Source organism: Lepisma saccharinum, chromosome 18 (genome assembly GCF_977018435.1).
Source record: "Lepisma saccharinum chromosome 18, izLepSacc3.1, whole genome shotgun sequence".
NCBI classification, from domain to species: domain Eukaryota; kingdom Metazoa; phylum Arthropoda; class Insecta; order Zygentoma; family Lepismatidae; genus Lepisma; species Lepisma saccharinum.
In genome coordinates this window covers 23,596,896-23,607,511 of record NC_139246.1, presented here as the reverse complement: position 1 = coordinate 23,607,511, position 10,616 = coordinate 23,596,896, and the positions used below count along the sequence as shown (strand labels likewise).

At 37.4% G+C, this 10,616-nt stretch overlaps 1 protein-coding gene across 1 annotated transcript; it reads left to right on the top strand.

The window, feature by feature from the left end:
* The first annotated feature begins 3,258 nt into the window (after positions 1-3,258).
* Positions 3,259-10,373, top strand: LOC146002163 (uncharacterized). Its single transcript, XM_083139880.1, has 3 exons — positions 3,259-3,339; positions 7,583-8,805; positions 10,248-10,373. The coding sequence occupies exons 2-3, from the start codon at positions 7,606-7,608 to the stop codon at positions 10,371-10,373; spliced, it is 1,326 nt and encodes a 441-aa protein (XP_082996006.1). The 5' UTR covers positions 3,259-3,339; positions 7,583-7,605.
* Positions 10,374-10,616: the final 243 nt, after the last annotated feature.

Below are 10,616 nucleotides of genomic sequence, written 5' to 3'. Positions count from 1 at the left end.
TGGTTTCTGTTTGCTTTTCAATAAAATCTAAATTACACGTAGTTCAATTTACAGTGTTAGCGTGTCATTCCGGAGGTTTATTTTTATGGAGCTTTGAGATTCGCCAAACCACATGGTACTGACCATCATTATTCATCCTCATCGTTGAGATATATAAAGGAGAAGAATTTTCACGATATGCTAAGATGAGTTTCCATGTTGTGAATGGAAGGAGCATGTTCAAAAACTAGAAAAATCGCTTGTCACGGCTTTTGATGTTGTCTGTTAAAAGCATGAGCTATGACGAGAGTGGGAACTGTGTCGGAAACAAATTCGTAGAGGGGGGGGGGGGCTTGCGGCATGAAGATTCGAGGATGCCAAATCCTAATAACTCGGTAAATTGATATATGAATTGACCATTCCTTTCTATATTAACCAATTAATTCTCTTGCTTTCTTAAAAACTCGGAGGTTTAGTAATGGAAGCCTTCTATCTGTCACCCTATCCCTGAACAAAACTAATTCAATATTTTCCATCTCAATGTATCTAATTCTCTGCAAATCACGCGGCTTTTGACCGTGTTGGAAACAACGTGAAGACTGGAACGGCCATGCAAGGACATTTCAGAAGAAAGATGTCAAACGAAAAATTAATTTTTTGTGATAATATTAACATTTCAGTCTAACGTTTCGAGAATTGACTTTCGATAATGTTCGGTACTTGATTTAATCAATCGTTAGACATAACACAAGAGAGGACATTATAAAAAAACAAAGACCAAATTTAAACTCTATTATTACCAGGAATCATTTTCATGCAATTCAAAAATTATATTTTAACTGTACTTGTATGGTCCACTCAGTGACTTTTTTTAGTATCTGTGTGACAATTGACGAAAGTGTATAGAAGTATGTTATCGAATCATACTCTTGGCGTGATGTGGCACGGAAATAAATTGTTATAGCTTCAGGAAATTGCGTTGGGTTGTAACAATCATGAGGCTGAGAGTGAAAACTAGTATCCCTGCACAAATATTTGCATCCTTGAAATTAATAAATTGATACACTTATTCTGGACATACAACTTTTATAGTGACGTGCGGCCTCCCCGATGGCGCAGTGGTAGCGTCGTCGCCTTGTAATCAAGGGATCCCGGGTTCGATACCCGGTGGAGGCACAAGTGGTTCGGATCCCACTTTAAACTGTAGGTAGGTCCAGTCCCGATTAGCCTTACTGAGCATAAAGTGGGCTTAAAACACCAAATCAATTACCAATTACCAATTATAGTGACGTGCACCTTCACCAGGTATCGAAGGTTCTACATTACAAGAATACATTAGAATCATGTACGTACATTCATGTCGTTGAGTAGCAAAGAAGAAAAGAGCACCGTTTGTATATCCGTCGGCGATCATGCAATCCATTGTATTCTACGTATTAATATGTTATTAGATCGACAACTGCAAATTAACATTTCTCATATATCTAAAATTTTTGATCTCCACATTATTTGTACTCCAACCGAGGATTGTAAGGGGGGGGGGTGATAATGCAGATGGGTAATCAGTTTATCTCCTTGTCTTCGAACCCCTCCAAAGGGAGGTTAGTTTCAATCGCGAAAAGGAACTCAAAATGTAAAATCTTCATTATCACGAGTTAGAAAATAGGTATAAGGGGAGTGGAAGAAATGTCAGGTAGGTTTATAAGTGCCATAACTGTAAGTGATAAATGACACCTAAAAGAATCAACATAAGGAATTGGTGACAACAAATAGGTGAATTCTCTCCACATAATTTATTGCACCACTTAGAAAAATCGCAAGGTTTTACACAAATTGACAAAAATTAAAAAAAGAAACAAGTAGCAATTATTCACATTATTTTTTAGCACCATCAAAACAAAATGTCATTCGCACCAATAGTGATTGTGAATATATATAATTTCCTTTATTTCTTTTTTCAGGTGCCAAAATCAACTTTTTATTCCCCTCCTATCACACTAGGGAAAAAAACATCCAACTTTAGTTATTACACATTCCATTCATCCATGTTAATTAATCAAGATTCATTAAGAATATGCTATTTTGATTAGGTTCTTATTTTTGCCATAAAATAATTGGATGAGTATGGCTATTAATGTTAGGATTGAACTATGGTTACAAGGACGGTGGAATTTACAGGTATGTTATTTATAAGAGATTTTCTTGGGGACGCCACAAAACAACAGAGGAAGCTTATATTCGATCAGGTCGAGACAACACACTAATTCACCATAAAACACCATTGAAAACAAGTTATTGCACAACGGTTACAAGGAAGGTGAAATTTGCAGGTACGTTATTTATAAGAGATTTTCTGATGGAGACAACACACCCGAAAAAAAATGTTGACGTGCTGAAAAAGAAAATTGCCAAAAAATTCAACCATCCGAAAGTTCCAACGTTTTGCTCATAGATGGCTCTGTCGTCGCCTATCAAAATTCCGTGACCCTTCCGAAAAAAATTACAAAATCATAAGATGGCGACCGAGAGTGGACGTATCTCGAAAAGAGTAAGAGATATCGCGAAAATAACTCGAAAATCAACCCCCCCCCAACGCAGACCCCTCTCTTGATTTCGGCAACATAGAGTACGCGTACAAAATTTGGTGGTCCTAAGGTCAAGGGGTGGGCCAATTGCCCAATTTTTATTTTCGATCGCTCGTAACTTTCGAAGGGACGATCGTAGAGACATGAGGTTTTCTGCGTTAGCATCGTCTCGGTGTCCTCTGAGTCCTCCTCTGCATACGTATAGGTCAGTATATATATATATATATATATATATATATATATATATATATATATATATCCTCGTGAAATGTTAAGTATATAATAGGTATATCACGTAAGATCGCAGAAGTTCGTAAGAAAGTAAGGATGTAACCCCAGAAAGAAAATAATAAACAACCCTTGTAGGTTAACTTACCCCGTAAAATATTGTAAAAAAGTGAATAGGTTAAGTTATTTCACGTAAGATCGTAGCATACCTACAAAGGATGAAATGGGGAAAAACGAGTTGCGGTGAAAATTGTACTGGAACGTAGTCGAACGTCATAAAATCCACAAAAAAAATTGTCATAATATGATACAACTGAGGTTAAATCAATAGAAATAGGGGATACCTACAAAGTATCGCGTAGAAACAACTACATCACGCTACAATAGATTATAGAGAGCACCTGAATCAAGGACAGTGATAGCCAATGTGATATGCAGACATTCCGACATGCAAACCAAGTCAGAACAGGAACAACGAAAAAGCCACACATGAGATATATGCATTCTGGATGTGCGTTGAGTATGTGTAAACCGCATAACGATTTCGGTAAGTGTTCATGTTAATATTATATTTAATGTATTTTATTCAGTTCGTGGATTACATTTTTTACTTTGGAGAATGCGATCCATTGAAAACACTTTTTTATTATTCATAAATCTAATGTTATTTCCAACAGATGGAGTAGTATTTATTAATAAAGGATTGCGCTGTGTTATGATTAGGGAAAGGATTTTAAGGTGAGAAATTATGGTCGGGAAAGCGAAAGTAAGTTCTGAAAATGTTTTCAAAATGGTGCATAGAAAGGTGCTGATAAAATGTCTTTATTCAATGCTCTCTTTTAATGAGCCTTCTGTACCTATATAATGCGCGCGGACCGCATAGAGAACTGTAGTTCTGCCGAATAGATTTTGTTGAAGTTTGTGCTTTCTCTCGCAGGTTTTGTTACATTATCTTGGGAACTATTGGGGCAGCAATGATTATATTATACCATTTTATTGCTCTCGTTCTGCTCTACAAAATGAGACTATAGGATTTTATGTAGCTGCTCAAGAAAGAAGAGTGAAAATCATGTATTTTCCTGTCCAATTCTTTTTAAAAAAACCTGAAAGAAAAGGAAGGAAAAAGATGCTGAAGCATCAAAGAGGTGGTAAAAAGGGGATAAATGTGCTAATCGCACGGAAAGATGCAAAAAGGTGCAACAAAGTGTGTTCATTTTACTTGATTTCATGTCCTAAAATGCATATCTCAAACCATCGGTATGAACACAGGTTTATTTTCGGAAAGATTCTGCACCTTAAAATCCTACCCTAGTTATAATGAACATATTTCTTAACGAGAACTTTTAAACCCACTTATATAGCTATAATTAGAATGATAGTTGAAGAAAAAATACCCGTGCAAGTGATGGGTACAGTGTTAGTCCTAGTTTACCCGACGGGGGGGGGGGGGGAGATTGCCAGGTCCACCACCTCTATTTTATCGATTTTTCCAACTGTGAAATTTTTTATAAAACATTGAAAATACGTGTTACATTGTTCCCCATGGTGTTCTCAATATTCATGTATATTTTTGTTCATAAAAACAAAAACGTAATATAAATAGGATGCAAAATGCACTTGGTGGGTCTATGGGGCGTCATTTTTGAATGCGTGTTATTCGAGACACTCATGCCAGTGATATTGTACAATTCGTACGTAATGCTGGTATTTTTTGTAATTTTTATAATTAGTAGAGCCCGGAAGTTTGGCAAATTGCCTCTTTTTATCTACTGCATATATCGATAAAAAAATTCCGGATATACGTTTTTTATGTTGTTTCGAATGTTTTAGAAGCCTTTTCATTTTGCCTATTTTGCCTATTTTGGACCCCACTGCCTATTTTTAATTATAATGCCTTTTTTTGCCTTTTTCAATGAAATTTGACCATTTCTTAAAAAAATATGTTGGCATTTATTTTACTTCAGTTTATTATGTGAATAATTTTCGCTTTATTTAAGTAATATTGAACTCACGCAACATTGCTGAAGGAGAAAAGTGTGAGAAAAAAGTATTTCTTGTTAATTTTGGATATTGCCTTTCGGTTAACATTTCCTTGTGCATGATTGACTGCTGAAGTGGAGAAGTTGATTTCGAACACAAAGAAGATATTTCTGAAATCTCCCTCTCGAACCCGAAAACTTCAGGAAGTTGCGCCTGAGCTTAGTTTACCTCCGCAACCAGTCTTGACAAGATGGGGAACCTGGATATCAGCAGCTATATATTATGCTAACAACCTTGAAAAAATCAGTGAGGTGATCGATGCTCTTCCAGAAAATGAAGCAGCTTCAATTCGTGAAGTGAAAAACTCCTGTGCTATTCAGAACTGAAGAATTAACTGTCGTTTATTTTTGCACATTATGGTGCATTGCCAGAGACAATTACAAAGCTAGAAAAAAGAGGTGAGAGACTTATAGCATCCATGAAAATCTTCGAGGAATCTATGCAGCAGATGATGGAAGTGCCAGGAGAAAAGGGGTCAGCTGTTGCGGAAAAGTGCAAACGTGTAGTGAGTGCAAATGAGGACCTGAAACAATTGAAAACAATTTGTGATATTCTAAAAGGTGAAACTGCTGTTACCAAAATGAGTCCAGCTACATTAGCTTGTTTTGTGTTTGCTCCAATAACTTCTGTCGAAGTAGAAAGATCATTTTCTATTATGAAAAACATTCTCTCTGACAGACGACTATCAATGAATGTTGAGAACTTAAAAAAACAGCTTGTAGTTATGCGTAATCAAGACGGAGAAAATTGAAATGCTCTTCCCAATGTAGATTTTAACATTTTGCCAGAGATTATAGATAAAAGTAAGTGACTTCCAAATGTGCCTTTCTTCGCTTTATTTTGCCTTTTTTTTATTTACAGTCCCTATTTTCGACATTATAAATGCCTTTTTGCCTGCCTATTTTAACGAAAATAAATGCCTGAACTTCCGGGCTCTAATAATTAGTAAACAACTGCTCCTCCACAAACAGGAAAAAAAGATTTAAAAAAGTATGATTTTTGTGAGTTTTACCGAATGCTAAAATAAGTGTGTGACACTCATGCAATAATTGGTTATTATTTTTATTAATGATGGTAATTTTATAGAGTATTATAATTAATAAATAATATACATATATACTCAAAAAGAAGCAGTGAGTAAGTTTATCGTACTGCACGGGTAAGCTAGGATTAGTACATATTTATATTTTGCTTGAGCACCTGAAACACAAAATATCTCAGGCAATAAATGCGTTCAAAGAGTTGCCGCAGAGAAGGTAATATTTGATGAGAAACTCTTCTTTTCTGAGCACATCTCCGCATTCACTAAAGGTTTTATGCGTATGTTCCATTTACTCTGTCGTTTTACTGAAATACACAACCTGTCAGCTCTCAGCAGTTTCACAAATCTTTCGCTTCACCTAAAGTTGAATACTGTTCTCCGATCTGGCCTATATCATGTCCCTCAAATTCCTAAATTCCGTCCTAAATTCCTTCCTGGCCATTGTTCGTCACAGAATTCCATCCAAAAGACACTTGCAAAAGCCCATTCTTCTGAAGATGTTAAATATCCACAGACTGTCACACCATACTTTGCTACATAAAGTAGCCAATGGGAACATCAGAAGTGATCGCCTTCTCCAGGAAATTCAATTTCGAGCACCACAAGAAGCACTCATCTTTAGGCTTGTCAGAACCCAATATTTGGTCTCATCCCGCCAGTGGTGGCGATTGGGTTCCAAAACTTGGGGGAAGGGGAAGGACAATTTACTTTTCCCTTAGTAGATAAGGTTTAGCATAGAGGGGTGGGGAAAGTGGCAAACAGTGTGGGGCAACTACCCCCTACGATCTCCAAATCGCCGCCACTGCAGCGTTCTCACTTCCACAGACTACCCAGCCAATACAACAATTAGTGGAAGTGAAATACTGTGATAACAATACTGCTAATATTATTATTATTAATAATAACAATGTCGGCAGGGTCAAAAACAAAGAATATTAAAGGGGTTCAAATTTTCTAAATCCATCCGGATCGCAACGATGATATGATTTGAATTTTTATTTTTGTTATTTAGCGCCACTTTCATTTTAGCACAGGTTTCAGTAACTGGTAAAGCATTGTCGCCATTTCTAACTACAATATACAGACGTACCAATGCGATTTTAGAGGACGTGAGCAGCTCATTCGAAAGAACTAGGCTTCTATTATTTGAAACCATCGATTGAATAATGCTACTTCATCCCCTTGGAAACGAAAAAGAAGATCAAATCTTACCTTACAAAAATTTTCACAAGGGCGAAAAGAAACCTTGTTGTCTTGTGTCGACCACGGAACTCACAGTAAGTTGAGGATTTGGCGGGAGACTAGGGGGCGTTGATAGATATATTGTGGCGGAGCTGCGGGTAGATGGCGTTGGCATGTCAGTAGTTACAGCGATTCCCGTATTACTACCCTCTCCCATATTACCACCTTCTCCTCTAAGCTAAATTTTGATGTAACTCGTTTTCATGTAGGTCTGCTGGTTAATATTTATTTGGAGTCCGATCTCGAGTACCTATAATATTAATCTGACAGTAGTTTATTTCAGAGTAACAAATTAAGTATTGCATTTACAATATAACGCGATGCTCTTGCGTACTGCAGTCACTGAGGGAGACAGTGGGTCATCCCACAATGAGAAATAATCTGAACCATGATCGTAAAAAACCTGCCTGAGAGTTTTAACACAACTAGGTAGTCTATTTCACAAGTTTTTTTTTCACATTTGCAGGGCTTCTGTGACCTGTTTCACATATGAATGAAGAAATGGAAACTATGATAGGCCTAGGGTGGAGACTATTTGTTCTTCTTGTCATCCTTCTTCAGTGTGAGTGTGATATGATAAATGACGCACAGTGTTCATCTGACCTTTTGTGTAGTTACGGCGAGAAGTGCATCATCACAGAAGATGAATGTGAGCAGTTCAACTCTCGAGGTGCAAGTTATATCATGCCAACAGACAAAGTGAGACATGTTACAGTGGTGGGTTGCCACATAAGTGAGCTCACAGCTGATTCGTTCGACGAGTTACAGCAAATTGAAAGCCTGGTGTTTATTAAGAACCATCTGAAGGAATGGAACTCTCGTACATTTTCTATCTTGCAGAACCTTGTCAGGTTGAACCTTAATGGAAATCCATTGCACCAACTTGACAGCAAAACTTTGCTCGTTTCTGACTCCATAGAATACCTGTCCTTGAAGAACTGTAGCTTGGAATACATCGCATCAAATGCTTTTGAGAATCTGACTGCTCTTAGAGTCCTGCACTTGGACCATAATCGGCTATGGTATTGCAAATTTCGTGACAGTTGTTCCACAGTTTCGTTTCCTGAGACTTTAGAAACATTGAGTCTCGTAAACTGTTATCTTCACATCCCAGACTTAAGATTCTTTGAAATATCACCACTTGTTTCTATCGATTTAAGCAGAAATCCACTCCTTTATCTCGACGATCTATTTCTGGTTTCGACAAATCTTGAAGAACTTTATCTGAAAGGATGTAATTTGAGCGACATCAGCAACAATTCCTTCTCAGGTTTATTCTCCCTAAGGTTGCTAGACATGAGTCACAACAAGTTCAGTGCTACCAACATCTCAGTGATGTCAAAGTCTCTGGAAGAGCTTAGGTTGGAGTTCTGTGAAATGAATTACATCCTACCGGGAGCGTTCGAAAATTCACCATCGTTGAAGAGGCTGTACCTAAGGGGAAACAATTTCTCGCGTGCTACGGCAGGAGGGATTTTTCTTCTTTCGAAGTCCCTAGTGGAGTTGGGATTACAAGATTGTAATATTGTGAATATTTCAAAGTCAGCCTTAGAGAAACTGCCATCACTCGAAAGGATATGTTGGCAGGGAAATCCCTTATCTCAAAACGGGTATCAATATCTTCAAACGTATGCTGATATGTCAACTAGTACTTTATCCTATGGATACGTTGCTTGTGGATCAGTTATCGTAAGTTTAACCACAGATAGAATAGATACATTTGATGCTCGAACTAAAAAACCAAACTATAAATTAGTAGCTACTGCGGTTGTATTTCTCTCCTTCGTTACTACAGCAATTCTTCTAATTGTCTGGAATAAACTTTGGGACGTGTTAAGGCAGAGACGGGAGGTTGCTTCGATGGAGAGCGAATACAGCTGTAATATAGAACTAAACAATCTTCATTTATCACTTCCGTCACCAGAGGTATTGATTTGAAAATCATTTTTTTAAATTTATTCTTGACTGAGTGCAGGCCTGCCAACCCGTTGTATGTGTGGAAGAGCGCTCTTGTATGCATGTCTGGAAAGACATGAGATACTGTAGCAGTGTTGCCACAATATGAGTGCACAATTTCCCTTTCCAAGGGGCAAAATATCCAATTTTGGACAAGTTTTTCCCTTCACCTAAACAAATCATGCAATAATAATAATTATTATTATAATTAATAGTAATATTAGTAGTTAGCAGCAGGAAAAGTAGCTGTAATTGGTGGTGGTGGTGGTAGTAGTACTAGTAATAGTATTTCCGTTGGTCCATGTTAGTATGAAAAAAACAAATACATTTTTCACATAAATGTGACCTTCATCGCTTCCTGACCAGATGTACCAAGTTTAAATCCTGGTCAGGAATCCATTTAATCGTTAATCCTTATCACTGCTATTATCCGAAGATGTATAAAAGCAAAGTACAATAAACGTAACAGAATATAAATAGATATAGACAGACTTATATTCAAAGAAGCAGAGATAAGAAGGAACAGAAAAAATATAAAGAAATGAAAATGTTGATATGAAATTGAAATTGAACATGAACTGTAATAGTGTGGAGTCACATGTCTTCAAATTTTCCTGAAATTGCGATATTTTTAATCGAAATTCCCTTTTTCCCTTTTGGCTAGAAATTGAGTCCGAATTTCCATACAAAAGGGAAATTTTCCTTCATGTGGCAACACTGTTAGGAGGGGCGCAAAAGGGGGGTAAGCAAGCAAGGCAGGAGGCTTCGTCGGTCGCGTTCGTACGGTGGAAAAGTTCTTGTCGTCTGATTCGTGAATAATAGTGCAGTGTGGCACTGTAATCATTCCAAAAGAAAACGGAGGTCGTTCCGTAAAATCATTGCACTTCTGAGCAGTACTTTTTACCTCTCAACGCAAGCGGCTCCACAGTTTGCTACATTGCTTAATTGCCTTGAGATGCAGCGTGCAGGCGGGAATCTCGCATCGCACGGCGCGCTCTCTGACCTCTACAAGTACAACCTAGTTGCCTAAGCCTGCATTAATGTTTCAAAAACAACTTTTATATGTAGTATTAAGCTCACCAACTTCAACCAGACTGTTATTTTTTGTAACTGAATAAATAAAAATGCCACAGATTAAATAGCACAGGTCACATCATTGAGAATTTATCTTCCAGAGAAACTTCTTCCAGATGAATGGCGGGAATGTACCTTTAACGAGGCATCGTGGAGACAAGGTAGGAGTTAGAATCCAGCTTAGGACGTCACATTACAGGAACAATACGACTCGACGTGCTCACTAAAAGAAGCATTGAGAGAACTGCAATTTCGCACAATTCTTTCTTAAATTTAGTAATACCGGGTCTTTCATAAATACTTGACAAATATTTATTGCAAGTAAAGTATTGGACTTACGTTAATGAGACCAGTCCAGAATGAATGAGGGACGCAAAGAGTTCTTTTAACACCTACAAGTGTTCAATGTATGCACCACGGGTGACACGGCATGCATCTACACAATAGTTTACTTCTTGCCACACTTGCAT

Coding starts and splice junctions, on each gene's coding strand:
- LOC146002163 (XM_083139880.1), top strand. CDS start 7,606: ATGAATGAAGAAATGGAAACTATGATAGGCCTAGGGTGGAGACTATTT. Junction 8,806..10,247: donor TTGCTTGTGGATCAGTTATC/GTAAGTTTAACC, acceptor TTTATCTTCCAG/AGAAACTTCTTCCAGATGAA.